The following is a 22358-nucleotide window of genomic DNA, read 5'->3' as shown; positions in this document are numbered from 1 at the left end:
ACGTTGCATGACACCCTTAGGGTCTGTCCACAAGCTGGGGCCCCGCGGTGAGCTCACTTCTCGCCCTCACACGTCCTTCCCCGTACCCCCCCCCACCCCCCCCCCACCTTCCACTTTGCAAACAGGCTGGGCAGCTGGGGTGGGGGAGGGGCTGACAAGCAAGGCCCCCTCCCCCTTCCCCCCCTACTGGACACCTCAGAGAAGCAAGAGGTAAGCGTGTGGGGCCAGAACTACAGCCTGTGGCGCAGTCAAAACCACAAGAGAGAGACACTGAGAAAAAATCCTTCCCAGTCAGAATGAAAAGTGAGACCGAGAGAAATTGAGTGAGAAGCTCTCGGCAAAAGAAAAGCCAAGCGTTGGCTTCCATGAAAGCAACGCAACCTAGTGGGTTGTTAAATGACTAAGTGTTGGGGCCACAGTGACAATGACAGGGCCTTCTGCAGCACGTGTGTGTGTGTGTGTGTGTGTGTGTACGCGCGTGTGCGCACACGCACGCAGGCACGCACACGGGAGGATGCTGAGTGTGTGGGGGGAGTGGGAGGGCATGTGTGCCCCGGGGTGGGGGTGGCAGTCAGCCAGGGCTGCCCTCACCAAGCATCACACACCAGAAGTGTGTGGCTTACACAGCAGAAGTGTGTTGTCTCAGAGTCCCGGAGGCTGGAAGTCCCAGATGGAGGAGGGGGTGGCTCCCTCCGTGGTCCTGTCCTTGGCGTGGAGGTGGCCATCTTGCCGTGTCCTCACACGGCCTGGCCTCCGAGTGGGTGCCTCTCGGAGTCCAAATTTCCCCTTTTTAGAAGCACACCAGTCATGCCAGATGGTAAAGAACTTCATCACCTTTTCAGAGACCTTATCTCGTGATTCAGTTACCTTCTGAGGTGCTGGGGTCCCAGCTCCAACATACGAATGGCGGGGGGGGTGGGGGAGCGCCACACTCGGCCCGTAACACTGAGGATTTTGCTTTCCCATGAAAATCAATTCCTGAAGCTAAGAACCGAACTGTGGACGGGCGCTCGCCTGTGAGCAGCTGTCACGTGGGCCCGCCCAGTGCGGGGCCGGCCTCACTCACCCCGGACTTCTCGTGAATTGTGTTAGTCTTCCGGGGCAGCCATGGTCACCACAGATGGGGTGACCTGAAGCAAATGAGATGGGTTCTCTCATGGTTCTGGAGGCCAGAAGTCCAAAATCGAGGTGTCGGGAGGGTTGGTTCCTTCCAGAGGCTCTGAAGGAGACTGTTCCAGGCCCCTGTCCCAGCTCCTAGGAGCCACCAGCATTCCTGGGGTCCTCAGCTTGTAGACGGGTTACTCCAGTCTCCCCCTCCATCGTCACATCCCCCCGCTATGTGTCTGTGTGCCTTCTTGTCTCTCACAAGGACGCCTGCTCCTGGAGTTAAGGCCCTCCCTCATCCAGGATGATCTCATCTCGAGAGCCTTACCTCCATTCCATCTGCCAAGGCCATATTCTGAGGTTCTGGGAAGATAAATGTCTTTGGGGCCACCATCAAACCCACTCTGTGGACCCAGGGGTGCTTCTGGCTCTTCCTAATGCTGGTGGCCACCATGTCCTCCAAGGGTATTGACAAGCCCAGGCCGACAGGGATAAGCAGCTGCCAAGGACCACTGACCAGAAAGCCCCAGCCAAGCAAGGCGAGAAGATCCGATGAGCCCACCTAGCCCTGGTCAAGAGACATGCGGAGATGAAGGCCAACAAGGTGGCCCGGGCAGGGACGGCTTCCAGAGCTGGGGGTGGGGTGGGGCGGGGAGGGCGTGGGTCCAGGCAGGGAGATGGGGGAAAGGTCTGGACAACAGTTCTCGAAGGAGAGAGGCTATGGCTGAAGAAGATGGACGGAGGTCACCGCACGCCCTTGGCCACTCTCTTCTTATGCTGTGTCACCCAGTCCCACACTCTAAATTCTGACCCAGGGATTCCTGGAAGAGCCTGAATGGTTTCCAGGGCTTGGGTCAGCCCAGCCTTGTTGTTCTCAGCCGCCTGGCCGGCTCTCCCAGGCATGCCGGCCGATGGGGGCCCGCTCGGTAGGGCTAGGGGGCCAGGCAGGGCCCTTTTTATCAACCATTTACTAAGAAATTACCCAGGATTTCCCCCTCCCCTCCCTCATTCCTGTGTTTGGGGCCTGGGGGGAGGGGGCCAACTCCCCAGAGACAGGCCCCCCGACCCTGCAGGACACGTACTGGCCCTGCTTTCAGTCCCAGTGTCTGACATGGGGTCCGCTCTAAGCTCGGGCTGCCACACTGCTCATCTCATAAACTTAGCATCTCGTTCAGTCCTCAAAAAACGCCTTCCTTGGGCAGGCAGCATTAGAACACCCACCCTACAGATGAGGAAGCTGGGGCTCCGGGGCCCACGGACTTGCTCTGAACCCCAGGCCCATGGCTCCAGGCCCAGTGCTCTGTCCACTTGGCTGGCATGGACCCCACCAATCTGGGATGGTGTCCTCTCGAGCTGCTGCTCCCTCTCCCAGCAGACTCTGGCTAGGGGGACTGGGAAGGCTGCTGGAATTTGTTGGGAGTGGGAAGGATGGCTCTCCGTCTGGGTTGGGGTTTTCACATTCGCACAGCCCTGAGGCCTTATCCCCTGCGTACCACATCTGAGATCTGGGAAATTCTCAGAGCCTCTCCCCTGGCCTTCTTACCCAGCTGAGATCCCATGGGCCCCCTGGCTGGCTTGGAGCTGGGGCCTACAGCACCAGATCCCCCAGCAGGTGCCCTGCCAGAAGCCAGAGGGGGCTGCTGGGGGCTTCTGGGGATGGAGACAGAGGCCCACTTCCAGCCAGACAAAGAGGGCCCGGAAACAAGTACCCTGTGGTCAGGGCTGAGCCCAGTGCCACGACAGGGGATATCCCCGAAGGCCACCTAAGCCACCATCGGGCACCTAGTCAGGAAGGCCCAACCTCACTGCACGGCCACAGCACCGTCCCGCGGAGGCTGGCTTCCCCTCACGACTTCCTGCGCAGCTTCACCAGCCGCCTCACATGCCCGAGACGCTGGCCGTGGGGAAGGCCCTGGTCACCCGCAGTCCTGTGGCCGACTCCACCGCCCGTCCGCCTCGCTGTGGGCAGGGCCCAACGACAGGACTGCTCTGCCCCCTGCTCTCGGCAACGGCCCCCCAGAGCAGCCGGGGGAGCAAGGCTTTAACCCCATTTACTCCGTACTCCATTGCTCCATTGAAGGGGGCAAGGAAGCGGGAATTCAGAGCGGGCACCACACCCCATTCCAGACGGCGCTGATCTTATGACGGGAGGGGGCGGGGGGCTTGAACAGCCGGTGACAGCCGTCGCGTCTTACCAGTTAGGCCCCTGTTAGGTCAGCCTCCCCACCCCACCGCTGGCCCTGTCACCCTTGACAGAGGGTAGGCCAAGCTGGAGTTATGTGACATGCCCAACGTCATGGTCAGAAAGCCGCCAAACAGCACGGGGTGGGGGAGGGGGTCTGAACCCCGATCTCTGACTTGGGGTGCCCAGTAGAAATTTTCATTGTACCAAAATGTTGTCGATTCCCAGAACATCAGAATGCTGAGTTCAAACAGCACACGGGGAGCTAATTCTGGAAAATCCAGCTTTTTGCTATCTTCTGGGCCACACGCGGTCCACCTCCATGAGGACAGAGGGGTAGGAGTAGGGCGGCTGCTCAGGCCCTCCAGGGAGTCACCGTCCGGGATGGCAACTGGGAAAGGCTTCTGTTCTTTGGGAAGTTGGAGGGGTCCCCTGGGAGGCCAGCTAGCATTCATTCCTCCATGCGTTCCCCATCTGCACACCAGGGACTGGGGCCCACAGCTGCTGACAGGTGCAGGAAGTTTCTGGGAGGGAAGGGTCACTCCCCACATGTCCTCCCAGGAGGCCAGAACCCCCCTGGTTCGCCAGAGACGCATGACAACACGACCCACTGAAAACCAGTGACCGTTCTCATTCAAACGGGCAGAGCCAACGTCCTGGGACGCGCTCTCTTTGGGTCCCAGTGGCCTCTGCCTCCCCAAGACCTAGGGGCTCATCCATTCAGTCACTCCCCGCCATCTGACATATGCCTCGTGCTGCTCTCGGCTACAGCTGAGCACGAGTCCGGGCCCAGCTCCTGCCCCCAAGCGTCTCACTGTTGAGAGTGAGGGGGCTCTGGTGGGTAAGCAGAGGGGGCCTCAAGACACTAGCGGCCGTACCCCGTTGTGTGGGACAGGGAAGGCCTCTGAGCTCCGGATGTGGAAGCTGAGGCTTGGGTGGGAAGAGAGTGCGGGGCAGAGGGAGCGGCGTGGATCAAGACCTGGAGGCCAAGGTTGGCCAGCGGCTTGAAGACTCAGAAAAAAACCTGGGCTGGAAGATTGCTCTGGGGGTGGGAGGCAAGGGGTGGGGTGGGGGGGCAGTGGTCAGCACTCACCACCCCGACACGTTACAGTGTCAGCTTCTCCTGCATGGGGACTCTGGGGGGGGAGGGGGGGCAGGACCCTGCTGTCACTGTCGCCTGGTTCACTGCTCACTCTGCGGAGCCCCAAACAGTGCCTGGCACACAGCAGGACCTCAACGTGGCGACCGAGTGAGCGTGTGTGTGAACGAACGGCCCCCGTGGGTCTGTGTGTCTACACAGTGATACAGGCAACAGAGGTCAGACTCCCCATTTTGTTTTGTTTCTAGGTTTATTTAAATAATCTCGATCCCCAACATGGGGCTCGAACTCACCACCCCCCAGATGAAGAGTCATGCACTCCACCAACTGAGCCCCCCTTTCTTAAGTGACTGACGCACATCAGTTTGGGAAGAAGTCGGCAATCTTGCTTTTTTCCTTTGGAATTTATGCCACATACTTGGACGGGGGAACAAAGAAAAAGAAAGTTACTCATCTGCAGGAGAGGGGAGAAACATGCACGGCCCATCAGTGTGTGCACCCAAACACGAGGCTCCTTCGGCTCCGGGAAATTAAAGCCTCGAAGCAGGTGGGAAACCAGGCAGGAGGAAAACACCAAACCCTGACTACGGGAGAGCCACTACTTTTGAGAAAATGAAACAAAACAACCCAACTAAGGAAAAAAGACCCTTCCACTCTCACAAAATTACATGCCAGCAGGGGAGAGAGACACAGAGCAAGGAAGCTCATGATCAGGGACTTAACCTGTGTGCCAGGCACTGTTTGGGGCTCCGCAGAGTGAGCAGTGAACCAGGCGACAGTGACAGCAGGGTCCTGCCCCCCCCCCCGCCCAGAGTCCCCATGCAGGACGGGGGGGGGGGGGGCAAGGGGGCACCTGAGGGGCACAGCAGTTGATATGTGGAAGGTTAAGGGACAGGAAGAGATCTGGGCGATCCTACGGGAGGGGCTGCAGGCTGAGTGGAGCGGGCCCGGGAGACACGCAACTCTGTCCAGGGGTGGCTCAGTCGGTTAAGCGTCTGCCTTCGGCTCAGGTGGTGATCTCAGGGTCCTGGGATCGAGTCCCCTGTCTGGCTCCCTCCTCAGCAGGGAGCCTGTTTCTCCCTCTGCCTCTGGGCTCCCTCCCTGTCTCTCAAATAAGTAAATAAAATCTTTAAAAAAGAATAAAATGAAACAATTTTTTAATTTAAGAAATAGACATTGTTGTGTCTCATTCATTCTAAGTAGCAAATCCTTTCACATTTTAACATCTCTGAGAGTAGCACAATCTCACAGGATGGGCGGCAGAGCTTAGACCCACTTTTCCCGGTGGCGGACAAAGTAAGGGCGAGTCTGACTGTCAATGGGGTCACGGTGTTGGGAGACCATGGGTGTGGTTTCTCGTACAGAGGAGTGACTGGAAGTAAACTGGTGAAACCTACATTTTCAAAAGAATTGTGTTTCCAGAGAAACCACCTACCCTGAGGCTTTCATGGACCCAACAGGCAGTCAGGACTTTGATGGGAAACATCTGTCTCGGTCCAACTGTGGCTTTTCTGGGTCAGCTGAACTTCTAAGCTGATCTCAGCTGTAAATTTGTAACTTTTGTTTGGCTGAAGGTTTCCAGATTCTCTTTTCCCTCTGGCCAGAGAATTTCTAACAAAACCACTGACTCCCACAGGCCCTATGACTTAAAATGACATGTGAACAACATAAAAAAAAAAAAAAAAAAACCAACAACAAACAAAAAAACCCCAAACAACCCGATTTAAAAATGAACAGAGCACTTGAATGTACGTTTCTCCAAAGAAGACATACAGATGGCCCATAAACCCAGAAACAAAGTTCCCCATCACTCATCATCAGGGAAATACAAACCAAAACCACAATGAGATACCAATTCACACCCATTCGAATGGCTAGCATCAAAAAAGCAGAAAATAGGGGCGCCTGGGTGGCTCAGTGTTTGAAAGCCTCTGCTTTCGGCTCAGGTCATGATCCCAGGGTCCTGGAATCGAGCCCCGCATCGGGCTCTCTGCTCAGAGGGGAGCCTGCTTCCCTTCTTCTCTCTGCCTGCCTCTTTGGCTACTTGTGATCTCAGTCTGTCAAATAAATTAAAAAAAAAAAAAAAAAAGCAGAAAATGAGCAGGGATGTGTACGCGGACAAACTGGAACCCACAGAAGCCCCTGAGAGTTGGCGGGTCCGTCAGTTCCTGCAGCAGAGCCTCCCCCGCCCTGACTAGAACGTGAGCCATGCGCAGCAGACAGACCACGCTTCCCCGGCGTCCCAGCTCCCGTGGAGGCCACAACCCTCGTTCCAGCCCTCTGAGCTGAGAAACCTCAAAAAAACCACGTGCCTCCTCTGGGCTCCGGCCTCCCACTTATGCCATTTTTATCCTACAAAAGCAGGAATTGCATCATGTTCTACCTATGAGGAGGAAAACAGATACCGGCTGGTAACCCAGAAGGAGATATCTGGACCCTCTGCCAACCCGGCCTCCAGCTCACCGCCTGGCTCTGGGCTGCCATGTCTGTGCCTGCGGTGGCTCTCATCACCCGTGGCTCCCAGGCTGGGCTAGAGAGGGCAGGGGAGGAGCCACTGGCCCAGGGACTTCAAGAGAGGCTCTCAGCAATGGCCCCCAGCTTTCGGGACAAGGAAGAATGGGAGAACTCACTCACTGCCAGCTGTCCACAGCTTGTCTTATCCAGGGGACCAGCCTGAGACCCTGAGCCCCGGACCCCCACCTGGGAGGCCACCCACTCGGAGCTGGGAGCTGCACAAAGAGCCACGCCCTGGGCCGTGGAATCACCCAGCCCAGTGCAGGTTGTCTCACGTGTCTGTCCCAGGTGAAGGGAAGAGGCTGCTGCCAGGGCACTTCCTGGCCACAGAGGGCATCAGCAGGACAGACCCAGCACACAAGGCCATCTGGAGCTACACAGAGTACTGAGCTTTATTTATAAACATGCCACAGAATCCTCTTCTCCTGGAGACCCCACCTCTGTCCCCGGGAAGGAAAAAGGCCTGGGCCCATCCACCTGCCCAACTAGGAGGGGGGACCCAAGTCCACCTCCAGCTGAGGCCAGGCAGGGCTCCCTTGTGGGTGCTCCAGCAGAGGAGAGGGGTCCCAGGTGACAGTAGGGGCTCTGTCCTCCTCCTCCAAGTGGCCAGTCCTCAGGGCTTCAGCCAGGGGGCGCGCGGCTGGGCTTCTGACCAGATTGGGATGAACGGCGGGACCCTGGCTGGCAGGGCCTGGATGGTAAATGGGGAGGTGTCAGAGGGAACCAGGTGAGAGTTCCCCCTCGGTTCCCACCTCATCCCCTTCTGGATCAGAGAGTCAGGTCACCTTCCTGCGTGGGGTGCGGGAGCTGGCAGGGAGCAGGACAGCCTAGAAGGGTGCCGTGGGCTGGGGGGACAGGCCCCTTCCAAGAGATGCTTCTGGGCTCTGCAGTCCCTGCCCCAAGCTGCCCCCCAAGGCCTGCTCCAAGGCATCTGTCCCTCCTGAGGCACCCTGGACCGTACCAGGTGGGAAGTACCGGCAGCTGACAGCTTCTGGTGCTGGGCCTCGGAGAAGACACAGGACCAGAGGTCCAGGCTCTTGGGGGCTGAGCTCTTCTCAGACTTCGGAGGGACAATGTCCCAGCCCAGCAGGCAGTGCTGTGGAGAGCGAGGGGTTAAGGCGCCCGACCTGTGGCAGGGCTACCTTCTGATGAGGTGCACCCCAGGGAGGCGGCTGTGTCCCCCCCAAACAGTCATGACGTGCCCCAGAGACTGAGGCTCCCCCAGGGCAGGCCTGTGTCCACCCACTGGGTTATCCCAGGCCTTCCTTTCACTACGGACCCAGGCCCTGGGCCCCTGGCCTGAGACAGAAGGAGGGAAGCCCCTGGATGCTGACAGAGCTCTTCCTGTGTGCCAGACTCTGCCCCACGCCCCTGACATGTACTGATTCACTGAGGTGCCCTACTCATCCCAGTCTGAGGACCGTACGCTGTACCCATTTTACAGATGAGCAGATCGACTCTCCTCAGCATCCCTTCTCCTCCCATAATCCAAGCTCCCCCAGCCTCAACTGAGAGTGGGGTCCCCACGGACGCCCCCCCCTACCCGGGCGACACAAAGAACGCTTCCATGGGAGGCACTAGGAAACACAAGGACCTGGGTTCAAATCCCCACTCTTCCACCTGCTGAGCCAACACCTGTCACCTCCCTCGGCCTCAGTCTCCTCATCTGTACAGTGGGATGGCAACAGGGCCCGCAGTCTTGGGGGCTGGGAGCGCTCCACGAGCTCATCCTCCTAACAATGCACACAGCACCCCAGAGCTCAATCCGTGAGGTTCGTGTGCGCAATGCGAGCAGCGGGCAGACGCTTCTGGAAGTGTTGGGGTGGCGGGGGCGAGGAAAAGGGAGCGAGCACAGTCACAGGTGACGGAAGGAGCCCAGCCTGAACTCTGGAGACCGCGTGCTCGCTCTCCTGGTGCTCAGCCTCACTCTCTGGGCCCCAGGATCCCCCTGGGGGCCTGGGCTCCGAGCCCAACTCCACCCCCGCCCCGCAGGGCAGCTTACCCGGGGCAGGGCCAGCGTGTCGGAGGCATCAAAGCTCTTCCGCCGGTGGATGCGGTACCGGTGCGGGGGGTCCAGGATGGACAGCGGGATGCTCACCCTGCAGGGGGGCAGCAAACTGGCTGCTAGTGGGTCCACTTTGCCCTCCCGCAGGCCGGGCAGGCCTCAGGCTCGGCTCTTCTCCACCTGCCCCGAGGTGTCCGACATGCTCGGGCCACTCACCTGACCTGCGCCGGCGCCGCCAGAGTCTCAGGACGCTTCTGGTCCCGAGGGGTCCGGCACAGGCGGCAGGGGGTGCCGGGATCGGAAGGCACCAGAAACAGCCGCCGGTTGACGCGATAGCAGTACACGCCTGCGGGGCCGTGAGAAGGAGCATCTCTTCTGAGCTGAGCCCCCAGATCCCTGCATGCCCCCTGCTGCTGCCTCCAACACACAGGCCCGCCAACACCCCACCAAGGCCACATGCACAGGCGCGCACAGGTGCACACATACAGAACACGAACACGCACGTGCACCCCAGCAGGACACACACTTGGATCCTGCACACGAGCGCAAACAGGAACCGTGGCTTCATACAGTCACAGTCACAGACACACGTGCTTATGCCTAAACGGGTCATCACACGTGGGATGCACACACAGGTGTTCACGTGACCAGCCCTTGCCTGTGACGTACACACGCATGCGCACCACATGCTGCAGATGTGAACCCAAAGCAGAGACTCAGGTGCTCGTGTGACGCAGCCAGCGCCCCCACCCCCCAGAGCGCGGGCAGCAGAAGTGGGGGCGCACGGGAAAGCAGGCGGCTGGGGAGGGGTGATGGGGGGGCGGGGAGGGACACAGGGCCGGCCCTCATCCCCAAAAGGCCTGGCCTCTGCTCCCCCCGCCCCACTCCCCAGCCCCCATCTAAGGCTTGCCCCATCCTGTCTGGACCTCAGGCCCCCCTCCGAGTCCCCTCCACCCCAGCTGCTCTCGCAGGCGCCGGAGACCTCACCGGCCAGGCTGCGGGGTGCCTGCCGGGAGCTTCGACTCACATTCATGGTCCTTCTCCACGCCACTGCTCTCCCGCGGGCCGAGGAACTGGGGGCTGTGAGGGGAGAGGGGTGAGCAGGCTGGGCGATGGGGGTCCCCCAGCCGCCCTGCTCACCCCTCGGCACCCCTGCTCACTCGGGGTCACTGTTAATGCACAACTCCTTGTTGGCTTCCCGGAAATCCTGTAGCTTCGAGAAGAAGGCCTCGGGCTTGCTGGTGATGGGTGAAGTGTTGTCCAGAGACCCTGGAGCGGGCAAAGCACCGGGAGCTGCTGTGTGGCCACCGGCCGAGACTCAGGGGGCTCTTGGCACAGCCCTCTAGTCTGCGCCATCCCTACTCTGTCTCGTAGAGACCTGGAGGGGACGCGCCACTCGCTGTGACTTCCACTCCTGTCTCCGTGAGTGTCTACCCTCACGCACTATCATCCGTGCAAAAAATATTAAAACAAAAAATAATTACAGAGCCCCTCCTAGGGGACGCAGTTTTACGTGCCATGGGGAGAGGAGGGAACTAGACAAAGCCCTGCCCTCAGGAGCCTTACAAAAACAGTGGCAAGGGGGGTGCCTGGGGAGAGCTGTTGGTTGGGGGTCTGCCTTTGGTTCAGTCATGATCCTGGGGTCCTCGGATCAAGTCCCGCATCAGGCTCCCTGCTCAGTGGGGAGTCTGCTTCTCCCTCTCCCTCTGCCCATCTCCCCACTAATTATACTTTCTTTCTCAAATAAATAAAATCTTTAAATAAAATAAAGAGAGAAATATTTCATCGGGGTAGAAAATAACAGGTTGCAGCTTTACTGATGAGCAGATGTAAGACTTTGTGAAGTGGCTCAGGGCCGTGGTTCAGCCTTCTCATCTGTCCACGGGGACAGGGGACAACAGCTGCCCCGGCCTAATCAGATCATTGAGAAGAGCAGAGGAGTTAACAGGAGCAAAGCCGAGGGAAGCTCATGGAACACCACAGATAACAGGCCTGAAACAGGCGCCCCATAAAACCTATGCTCCTCACCCTTCCCAGAGCTCGCATGCCGGTGGGACCGACTGAGGAGGGAGAGACAAGGAGGAAGCAAATCCTCTGGGAATCCAGAGGGGATGGGGCAGAGCACACAAATGCAGGGACAGGCCCGAGATGGGAGCGTTCATTCCCTCGGGAAGGAGAGTGAGCACAGGGACAGGGCAGGCAGGAGGCGGGTGGCTCCACTTTCCAGAAGCAGGAAGCAAGGCAGTGAGCTGATAGGCCAAGAAATCCTGGAGACAGGGCCTGCGTCCCCACCACCCCTGGGTCCCAGCAACCCCACGGAGTACCTGCCTCCAGAAGTAACTCAGCCTCTCTGTGCCTCAGTTCCCCCTTTGTGAAATGGGGAGCCAAACAGCAGAACCTCTTATGGCCATTCACTCACGCATTCAACAAGGGTTGCGTGAGGGCCTACTGTGCGCCACATGCCTCTAAGCCCGGGCTCAGGAGATACAGCAAGAAGATGGCTGTGGCCCTGCTTGAGTGAAGCTTATGTTCTACTGGAAAACTCAGCTAAGAAACAAGGAAACAGGACGATTCCTGAGAACAAATGATATGAATATACAAATGACTGATGCCACAGGCAGGGATGTTGCGGGTAGGTTCGAATCCCCACTCTCAGGTTCAGAAGCCCCTGAGCTGGGCCCTCAATGATGAAAAGCAACCAGGGAAGTGCATTCAGGCAGTGGGAATGGCAAGTACAGACTGCAAGTGCAAAGGCCCTGAGGCAGTCATGGACGGCACAGAGGCCTATGAGGCTGGAGCAAAGAGCCAAAGGCTGAGAGTCAGAGATCATGTCACATGGCTAACTGAAGCCAGGTCTTACCTCATAAGTCTAGAGAGTAAGTAAGTCTAGATAGATTTTGGATTTTATTAAAGTGCTAATTACTCGGATTCCCATGTTTAGAAATTCATTCTGGCTACCATATCAAAAATGGATAGTTAGGGGTGTGGACAAAGTCAGAGGGAGACCAGTCAGGCCACTGAGGCTGCTGGGGGCGGGGGTGTGGGGGGATAAGCAGTTCGATGGAAAAAGAGATGATATGCACACAGAGTTTTGCAGGGCCCTGGCATCAATACACACTAAATACCGTGGCAGCTCAGACTCCTTCATTCAGCACCGGCAGGGCTCGGGCAGGCACAGGGGGGTGGGCATACCTGCAATCCAGTCGTAGCCTAAGTACGGCCTGAGGCGCCAGCTCTTGTCAGGCAGTGCAGCCTCCTCACTGAAGGTCACTCTTGACTGAGCAGGGAGACAAAGAGGGGCAAGGGCTAGGCAGGCAGGCCTGGCCCAGGAGGAGGCCCCACCTTGTGGGAAGGAAAGGGGCCAGGTCTTAACTTACACCCTGACATGGGCCCCAGGGCTCAGCCAGGGGCCTGGGAGTTGGAAGATAAGAGTTTGGCCCCTAAGCCCCCCTCTACAGGTCACTCCGAACAAGCTTAGCCTCTGAGCCTTGGTCTTCCCATCTGTATAATGGGCTTATCACCTTCTTCCCAAAGTGCTGAGAAACAACAGCCAACCACCACTTTTTAAAGTGCTTCCGCTTCCGTGGAGCCAGCCATGACTCAAGGTATCTCCGGGAAGCCTCCCACCCTGAAGGGAGCCTGCCAATGAGTACTTTGTGAGACAGGGAGACTGAAGTTCAAGGAAATGCTGTTCTCCCATTTACCTTGGACAGCCTGCTTTGCTGATCCAGGGTGGAGCTCTGGGCCTGGGACTCCTGAGGCCCGGGACTGTCCAGCTCTGCTGAAACCTCTGGGTCATCTGAGTTTGAGATGGCCAGCAAGGGTGCCGAGTAGGGCCTCAGAGAGCCCAGGGATGCCTGGTGTCCGTACTTGGCAGATGGCAGAGAGATCACTCCAGAGTTGGTCCCATCAGACCAGGACGTATCACAGGGATCACTCTCTTGGGCGTCCTGTAGGCTGGAGGCTCTGAAGGCCATTAAAGACGTCTCCTGGGACGATGGTGTCTGGGAGTCATAGCTGCTGGTGGAGTCCTGGGCTGACTGGAACAGGGAGGACCGGTCACCCAGGGAGCAGCCCAGCCACACACCCAGCTGACCTGCTCTAGGCACAAAGGCCTGGATCCTCAATCCTCATCCCCACTCTGGCCTCTGCAGTGTCCCAGGCCAGTCCCTTCTTGGCTGGGCCTCAGTTTTCTCCAAACTGGATGCATTGCACAGGAGGCCTGGGACCTGCCTGGTTGGGCAGCCACTTCCACGCCTGCCTTGCGAGTTCTCAACATGGGTGCTCACCTTTGAGGCCGCCTTGGCCACTGACCGCCGCACGGCATCCTGCCCGGCCCACAGCTGCTTCAGGAGCGCCAAGTTGAGCTGCCGGAGCTGCACCAAGTCCTTGGTCTCCACCATCCCAGGTGTACGGCGTGGCGTCCCCCTGGGCTGCAGTGTACCCTCGGGCTGGGTTCCAAGCCCAGCTCTTCTACCTAAAGCGAAGACAGCACGACACCAGCCAAGGAGACTGGGTTCGAATCCCCACTCTCCTACTTCCTAGCTGTGCAGCCTCAAGCAAGTTATTTAATCACTCTGTGCCTCAGTTTCCTCATCTGCCAGATGATAACAGACCTCCTGAGATTACGCAGGGATTAAACGAGGTAATGCATGTTAAGCCTTAGTTCGGTGCCTGGTACCAGTGAGCATTCGACAAATGTCTATTATTAAACAGGCCAGAGTGTGTTTACTTACATGCCCCAAAGGGAACGATCCCCCTTTAGCAACCTTAACTATGACATCAGTTTAATTTGTAGAAAACAGTGAGGGCACGTCTACAAATGTAAGTATTATAATTTGCGAATCCGACACAGATCAGGCTTCTGAAGGGAAGCGTCCCTCTGTCCTGCCCACCCTTCCATCTTCCCTTCTTTCTACAAATGAAGAAACCAAAGTGCAGAGGAATTAACCAACCTGCCCCACGTGACACCGCTAGTAAGTGACAAAGCCTGGATTTGAACCCGAATCTGGCTCCAGGACTCAGGGTCACTCCAGCCTCTCCCTTGAACCAGAGAGGTGCCTGGGACGCCACCTCCTCCTCCTCCTCTCTCAGCCTTTTGCCCCCAGGGACCCAGGCTGGAAGCCACACCGATGCCTCTAGAAGGAATTTCTGCAGGCTGGGGGGAGGGGGCTTCCTAATCCCTCGGGGGTCCAGGTCCAGGCTCCCCCCCAGAAACTCGGTCTCCCTCACTGCGCACCAGGCCGGTTCTAACACCGCGTCCGGTCAGACCCTGCTCTCAGAGAGCCGGCCCGGCCCCCCGCCCGCCCCAGCCACGCCGGTCAGCTGTGGACCGCCCACACCGGGAGCAGAGGCCGAGCGAGGCCAGGCTCCGGGGATAGTGCTCCCTCCCCCCTCCCCCGGGCACAGACGACCCTGGGAGGGCGGGGAGGGTGCGGACGAGGGAGGCAAACAGCCTGACCCGCACCACCGGGAGCCCCGGTCCCGCCCTCACCCGAGCGAAAGACCCGGGGTCACAGCCTTTTTCTCAAAAGGAAAACGGGGGCGACAAAACTGCCGGCGGGTTCAGCCTCCTCCTTCCTTCCCATCGCGGCCACCGGATCCTCCGCGGGGGGGGGGGGGCGCTCGGGATGGGGGGGCTCCCCCCGAGTCCTTCCTCCCCACGCCAGCCGCGCCGCTCCCGCACTCACCGCCCGGAACCCTGGAAGCCCGCCACCCGCCGCAGCTTTTGCAGCCAGGAGTTCCGCCCGGCCCACCCCTCGCTTCGCCGGCTGGGGGCGGGGCCCGATGCGGCCTCCCTGATTGGTCAGATTGCGGGCGGAGCGGAACGCTCCAGCGAGCGTTACTCCGCGTTCAGAAGCTGCAGTTTCAACGTTGGGGCGGGACCAACAGCGGGACTCAACAACTGATTGGTCAACGTTCGAGACTGCGTCCTGGTCGTCGATTATAGAAATGGGGGGGGGGCGTGCCCCCAGAGGGCGAACTCCGATTGGACAGGACGGGGCCGCCGGCCACGCCGGATTGGGCGGCGGCAGTTTCAGAGTCTGGACCTGAAGCGGCTCGAAAATGGCCGAGCCCGGCCGCGCGAGGCGGGGCGGGAGTGGGTGGTCGGTGGCTGGAGACCCATTCTTCCCCACTTTCTTCCCAGGATTTGTCGTGCCTACTGTGTACCCAGAGGCACAGTGCCAGGCACAGGGAGGCAGAGAAGAAGGGCGAGGGAGGGAGAGGAGTGGGTTAAGCACCTGGGATCCATGCCAGCCCCATGGACGGAAGGAAGGGACTAAAGCAAAGTGGTGGGGGGACCAGGAGGGACGATTCTGGGTGCTGGACACGCTCTGAAGCGGGGTTGTGGTGCAGGCTGCACAACTTTGTAAACTCGCTAAAAGGGTTTGGTTGTACACTTAAAATGAGTGAATTTAAGGGTGTGTGAATGACACCTCAATAAAGCTGTGCTGTTGTTGTTAAGTTCATACCCACTGCACGAGCCATTCTACTCCTAGTCATTTATCCAAGCGGGACAAAATTGTCCCTACAAAGATTTGCATAGGAATGCTCACAGCAGCTGTTTCCAAACACAGGTCAACAGGTGTCTGCCGAATCAGGGCATATCCCACACAACGGCTGCTATCCTGCAATGGCCATGAACGAACTATTGATACGCACAGTACGGATGCATCTCAAGATAATTATGTTGCCTGGGAAAGAAAGGGTACGCACCGTATCTTCCATCCGTATGGAACTTTAGAAAATGTGAACAGATGTATAGTGATAGATCAGTGGTTGCCAGGAGCGGGGATGGAAGGAGGAATGACAAGGGGGCATGACGGAGCCTTGGGGGTGATGGGTATGTCCACTGTCTTGGTTGTGGTGATGGCCTCACGGTGCATACATATGTCTAAACTTAATGTACACTTTAAACATTCAGTTTATTGTGTATAAATTATATCTCAATAAGGGACGCCTGGCTGGCTCCGTCGGTAGAACATGCGACTCTTGATCTCGGGGTGGTGGGTTCAGGTCCTATGTTGGGCATAGAGCTTACTTTAAAACAAATAGATTAATTAATTAATTAAATCTCAATAAAGGTGTTAAAAGATGTGAAGCAGGACGCCTGCGTGGCTCAGTTGGTTAAACATTTGCCTTTGGCTCAGGTCGTGATCCCAGAGCTCTGGGATCAGTGGTGTATCAGGCCCCCCACAGAGCAGGAAGCCTGCTTCTTCCTCTCCCTCTGCCTGCTGCTCCCCCTGCTTGTGCTCATGCTCTCTCTCACTCCGTCAAATAAATATATAAATAAATAAATCTTTAAAAAAAAAAAAAAGATGTGAAGCAAGTAAAAGAAACAAATAAGAAGTTGGTCTCGTTGGGCACAGTGTGTTTGCACTAGCTGGAACAGAGAGCTGTCACTCCTGTGTCACCACCAACCCCTCTTGGGAGTGGCCCTGAGGACAAAGATGAAGGCCAGTCCTCCCAGTGGACACAGCTGTGCACTGCACACTTGGTCATTCATGCATAAAGAGGGATGAACGGCCCGAGGGAAAGGCACATACCACCACCCTGGGTGGTGACTGGTGATCTGGCTGGTGCCCAGGAGTTTCAGGGAGAAAGTTTGGAAGATGGGGTCCCAGGAGAACTGGGGAGGCGGGAGGAAGATAAGCCAGTGAGCACCAATGGGAGGGGCACAACAGATGAAATCCATGTCTCGCGTTTCAAATCCACCCAACAGGGATGTCCAGGGCAGGGGAGACAGTCAACAAACAGCTGGAATGAGAGACGTGCTGGTAGACATCAGCCAGCCTCCCTCCGCAGCCTCCCTGGTGTGGGTGCAGAGGGCCCAAGGACAGACACGGTGGCCATGATGACAGGAGTGAAGGGGCCTGGGCTCCTCTCCTGAAGGCCCCAGGAGGTCCCGAATGCCTGGTCTGCCAAAGCAAAACATCTCCAGCCAGCCATTGGTAGCAGGTGGATTGCATCCGGCTTCTGTCTGCCCTGGAGGGGGGCAATTTGTACTTACTGAGATTGATGCTAATCCACGTACCGTCCAGCCTACAGGGGGCTCACCCCGACCACTATCTTAGGGCTTTGGATTCCCCGATGTAGTGACGTGATATACACACATGGGCTCACACTAAGGGACCTGTTTTTGGTAAAATGTGGAACAATGTGCTTGTGATCCACTGATCTTTTCAGGAACAGCAACACCCACGTGGCATTGCCTGGAAGGACCAAGCTCAGGGACCATACCTCACAGCTCTGCTCTCTGAGCAGCTGAGATAGGCCACCGTGTCCCCTGCGGCTAGAATATTCGGGGACAGGAAGCAGAGGGTGCAAATAGAGGCCCTTCCCTCCAGCACTCCAGTGACCCACTTCTGGACTTTGTGTTTCCTGTGCCCGGAGGCAGGAAGCTTCTGCCGAGGGACACGATACAGTCCCATTGAACTTGAAGATGTGGCCATCCCCCGGTGGCTATGCCTGTCCTGCTGGTGGACCAGGGGACAGAGTCGCCATGCTGCTGGGGAGAGATTCTGATCCCCGTGAGGAACCAGGGCTGCTGCTATGCGGTGGGACAGAGGACTGTTGGGAACACCCTCGAGTGTCTGTCCCTTGGTGTCTCTACACCCACTACACCCACTGGTACCCACAAGCGGCAGTCATGGCAATCATGGCCCAAGCAGGACCAGACAGCCAAGGGCTCGGGTCCCCTGGGATGAAGCCTGGATCACCACACCAGGAACCGGCACAGCTGCGGCATAGGCTGGGACAAGGGCAATCCAGAATGGGACCGGACGATGGACCGGCTGGACCAGGAGGGCCTGCAGCTTTGGTCACTAGTCCCCCAAGGCAGAGACCTTAGGGCTCGTACCGCCTCGTAGGGCTCTGTCAGGTCAGACTGAGATCTCCCCTCCCGGGGAAGAAGGGAAGGAAGGCAAATGCAGCTCTGGGTGATCTGGGGGGTAGAATTTTCTACATAAACCCTCTCCTCCGCCTCAGACCCTCTTGGCCTCACTTGCCTGTTGCTCCAGCTCTGCTGGGACTGAGTGATGCGGGGCAAGCACGACCGGCCCCACCGTCCCCCAGCCCACGCCCCTCACCTCCACCACCCCCACCACCACTGACCCCAGTTTGGTGCCCCAGCATTCATATATGCAACGCAGAAATACTCAGTGTCCCAAGGGGCAAATCTTCAATCAGCGGGAAGAGACAAATAGTGGATAAATTCTTCCCCCACCTCCGTCCCTACCCAGGAAAGGTACGAGATTCACCTGCAGGGCTTCTCAAGGTCACCGTCTGTTCATCTGCAGGCCCCTCCAACTGCGGCCAACTCTAATGCGTCCTTCTGCCAGCCCTCCCTCCTTCCGACTTCTCTCTCCCCCCCCCCCACCGGCTCCTCCCTGGGGTTGTTCCGCAGAAATAAAATGAGGGTGCGTGAGCCCTCTCCTTGAGGCTCCGCTTTCCGGAGAACCCTGGCCAAAGCACCATCCATGTGCTGACTCCCAAAGGCATATCTCCAGGCCAGACTCCACCTGACCTCCAAGTTCTCGTGTCCAACTACAGAAGATGGGCCTCACATGTAACAAGTCCAAAAATGGAGTCCTGGTTTCCCCCAAACGTGCTCCACTGAAGCTGTCCCCCTCCTACCATGTGCCCAGGACCCCGAGTCACCATGACTCACCCAGTCCGTCAGCACAGCCCATCATTTCTAGCTTTATATATTTTTTAAAGATCTGTCTATTTATGAGAGAGAGAGAGAACCCCAAGCAGACTCCGCCCAACGCAGGACTTGATTCCATGACCCCAAGACCACGACCTGAGCCAAAACCAAGAATCAGATGTTCAGCCAACCTAGTCATCCAGGGACCCCCATGTGATCTTTAAAAGGACTCCAGAGAGCGCCTGGGTGGCTCAGTTGTTCAGTGTCTGTCTCCGGCTCTGGTCATGATCCCCGCGCCCTGGGATGGGGCCCCACATGGGGCTCCCTGCTCAGCAGGAAGCTTGCTTCTCCCTCCTCCACTCCCCTTGCTTGTGTTCCCTCTCTCGCTGTGTCTCTCTCTCTCTGTCAAATAAACAAATAATATCTTAAAAATAAATACATAAATAAAAGGACTCTAGAACCCGACTGCTTTTCACCACCTCCGTGACAGTCACCCGGCCCCAGGCACCACCCTCTCCTTGGAACACGGGTCACATTCTGACTGGTCCCCCTGCTTCCATCCTTACTCTGTTGTCTTCACAGCAGCCTGCGACCCCATAAATAGGGGGGTGCCTGGGTGGCTTAGTGGGTTAGGCCTCTGCCTTCAGCTCAGGTCAAGATCTCAGGATCCTGGGATCCAGCCCAGGATGGAGCCCCGCATCGGGTTCTCTGCTCAGCAGGGAGCCTGCTCCCCCTACCCTGCCTGCCTCTCTACTTGTGATCTCTGTCAAATAAATAAATAAAATCTTAAAAAAATAAATGAAAGGCAGCTTATGGGACATCTCTGCTCAAAGCTCTCCAATTGCACCTACTGCACTCAGAGTAAAGCCAAAGTCCTTACCTGTGAGATGCCCATCTGCCTCCAGGTCCCTTTCATACCTTGTCTCCTACTCCTCTTCCCCTCCCTCACTCTATTCTAGCCACATCAGGGTCATTATGTTCCCTAAAGATGATGGGCATGCTCCTACCTCAGGGCCTTTGCACCTGCCAGTCCCTCCATCTAGAATGCACTGCCCCAGGTGTCTACAGGATTTCATTCACACTGTCATCCTTCAAATGTTGTCTTCTCAGAAGGCCTACCCCAACCACACTGTTTTAACGCCCTCCCCAAACTTTCCCAGCCTCATTTCCTCCCACAGTCCTTATCTGCCGATATACTATGACTTTTACTCAACTGGGTTTTTTAAAAAATGATTTTTATTTATTTGACAGAGAGATAGAAAGTACACAAGCACGGGGAGAGGCAGAAGCAGGCTCCCTGCTAAGCAGGGAGCCCGATGTGGGACCAGATCCCAGGACCCAGGGATCATGACCCGAGTCGAAGGCAGACCTGAGCAGAAGGCAGACCCTTAACCGACTGAGCCACCCAGGCGCCCTATTCAACTGGTTTTGCTTGTAGTCCAGCTCTCCCCGCTAGCATACCAGCTCTGGAAAAAGACGCTTTTATCCACATGACTCATTGCTGTCTCTCTAAACTAGGCACCATGCTCATCAGCACACAGTAGGCACTCAAATGTTTTGATGAATTCATGAACTCCCTCATCTGCACAGAGACAAACAGATCACGGAATGTCTGAGATTTGGGTTCATGCATATAAATGTCCGACACGTGCTCAGCTCTCCTTTAACATAGGCGGTTCTAATCTCAAGCCTGATGACTCAGAGCCAGAAATCCGCGTCCTGGAGCACAGGGTGAACTCAGCTGACGTCTGTGAACAGGGCTCAGACTTGGAAGAGGGGCACATTCTGGCCACTTTGTGATTTTACTTTGTGATGAAACAGGGACACTATTACTGGAAAACCAAAAATCCCACCTCTTGGATTCCCCAGAACTCTCAGTGGGTGGGTGAGGTAGGCTGAGCAACCACAGGCATCTGGTCTCCACGGGGCACAGAGAACTAGGCGGTGCTAAGTGAGGAACAGGGTGTGGAACACCTTTTTCCAAACATGGCAGGAGCAGCTGGTGAACAACTTAGTGGGTTGTGAACAGCAGCAGAAGAGAGAATCCCTGTGCATCACAGGAAAAGGGCATTGCCTTTAGATCTTCGGCTTTACCTATATATACACACGTGTGTGCTGGTTCGTCATGTATTTCTAATCGTGGGTAAAGAAGAAAAACAGAAAGACACACAGACAGAAAGAGAGTGAGCGAGAAAGACAGAGAGAGAGGGGGCGCCTGGGTGGCTCAGTGGGTTAAAGCCTCTGCCTTAGGCTTAGGTCATGGTCTTAGGGTCCTGGAATCGAGCCTTGTATCGAGCTCTCTGCTCAGCAGGGAGCCTTCTTCCCCCTCTCTCTCTGCCTGCCTCTTTGCCTCCCTGTGATCTCTGTCAAATAAATTTAAAAAAAAAAACTTAAAAAAAAAAGAAAGCGAGAGAGAGAGAGCTGAGGAAGGAAGGAAGGAAGGTTGGAAGCTAGGTAGGTTTGAAAGCCACTGAGCTTTGGGAAATTAAGACTTGGGCTCCAATCCAGGACCCATCAGCCCTGAAGCTGTCGACATTTGAACATCTGAAAGCCACTAGCCCCATGCCTACTTTTAGGGCATTTCCAGTACCATTTCATTCTGGCTCCCAGGCCTGGAGGGCTGACAGTATGTGGACTGTGTTATTAGGACAGACCTCATTAACTCAGCAAGGATTAATGCTGAGTTCTGAGTTCAAAAAGCAGAAAGCAGGCACTGAACTAAATGCTTGACATTATCAATAAGCAAAACAGACAAAAAGCTCAAGCCTTGCAAAGCTCGTGTTCTAGCAGGCGGACATATCAAACAAACCCTATTACGTGAGGAGGATGGCTAGTGGGAAAACGTGCCTATCCCATAGGCTACAGGGCGAGATCCTCAGAAACGCCAGCAAACAGGGAAGGAAAGAAGGATTGTACGCAGGGTGGTCTGGGTAGACCCAGACAATGAGGGAACAGCTCAGGAGGCTTGGCAGTGAGAGGGCTAGCTGTGATGTCTAGAGGAACAGGAGGGTCAGCCAGGGCCAAGACCTAAGGAGGTTATGTGCTTAGCACTTTCAAATAGCAAGGAGCCAGTGTGGCCAAAGCAGAGGGTCCCAGGGAGTAAGGGGTACTGCAGACCTGAAAGGGCCACTGCCAGGATCTGGGCCCATTCTGGGTGGGACAGGAGCCAGGGCAGAGGAGTAACATGAACTGAGTTCAAGTTCAAATCTATGGCAAGGTCACTCTGGCTGCTCGCTGCCTTGAAACAAGCACCTGAAGGCAAGGGTCGGAGGGACACGTTGTGTGGCAGTGCCCAGGGCTGGAGTGGGGGCTGTGATGGGCCGGGGAAAGTGGTCAGGGTCCAGAGGCATTCTGAAGGTGGAAGCAAGTGCCCCTGGAGTCCAGGATGACACCCCAAGTTCGTGGCCTAGGTTTAGGGAAGGATGAGGCTGCCATCGAGCGCGGTGAGAGGAGTGGGGGAGGCAGAGCCCGGGGCACAGGTGTCGGGGGCCAGGGAGGCTGACGAGTCACTGCCGAGGGCCCTTCAAAAAGCAGAAAGCTCACAGCCAAGTTCTCAGAAAGCAAACTAGGGTGGGCCAGTCTGAGTCACTACTTTTTAAGTGAAAAATCAATGGCTTGGAGTTACAGCGAAATCTGTAAAGACATCACTCTAGATTTCCTGGTTCTTAAAGATCGGTTACGCCTTTTGTTCTCAGAGTATGAGTCCTTCCAAGAGCAAGAGGAACCCATAGGCAAATCACAATTGGAACTTCCCTTGAACAAAGTTAAGGTCATTTCAAAATACAGCCTGCCGTCGTGGTTTGCC

General features: G+C 56.7%; 1 protein-coding gene across 4 annotated transcripts; it reads right to left on the bottom strand.

Moving 5' to 3' along the window:
* Positions 1-7278: 7278 nt before the first annotated feature.
* MIIP (migration and invasion inhibitory protein) lies at positions 7279-14791 on the bottom strand. 4 transcript variants are annotated; one of them, XM_082687673.1, is made up of 11 exons: positions 14595-14690; positions 13641-13819; positions 13194-13381; positions 12609-12944; positions 12097-12181; positions 10065-10173; positions 9932-9984; positions 9121-9250; positions 8902-8998; positions 7861-7995; positions 7279-7590 (listed from the first exon to the last, which is right to left on the bottom strand). In XM_082687673.1, exons 3-11 carry the CDS (start codon positions 13305-13307, stop codon positions 7513-7515), a joined length of 1137 nt encoding a protein of 378 aa, XP_082543799.1. In that variant the 5' UTR covers positions 13308-13381; positions 13641-13819; positions 14595-14690; the 3' UTR covers positions 7279-7512. The 4 variants fall into 4 exon arrangements, with proteins under 4 accessions (XP_082543799.1, XP_082543800.1, XP_082543797.1 ...); XM_082687674.1 differs by lacking the exon at positions 13641-13819 and having other exon boundaries at positions 12609-12940; positions 14595-14791; XM_082687671.1 differs by lacking the exon at positions 13641-13819 and having other exon boundaries at positions 14595-14774.
* Between the last annotated feature and the right edge of the window lie 7567 nt (positions 14792-22358).

Source organism: Mustela nivalis (genome assembly GCF_964662115.1).
Source record: "Mustela nivalis genome assembly, chromosome: 10".
NCBI classification, from domain to species: Eukaryota; Metazoa; Chordata; class Mammalia; order Carnivora; family Mustelidae; genus Mustela; species Mustela nivalis.
This window is presented reverse-complemented; position numbering and strand designations above follow the sequence as displayed.

Coding starts and splice junctions, on each gene's coding strand:
- MIIP (XM_082687671.1), bottom strand. CDS start 13,307: ATGGTGGAGACCAAGGACTTGGTGCAGCTCCGGCAGCTCAACTTGGCG. Junction 12,182..12,608: donor AGCAAAGCAGGCTGTCCAAG/GTAAATGGGAGA, acceptor CTCCCTGCTCAG/TCAAGAGTGACCTTCAGTGA. Junction 9,251..9,931: donor CGTGGAGAAGGACCATGAAT/GTGAGTCGAAGC, acceptor ACGGCCCCGCAG/GCGTGTACTGCTATCGCGTC.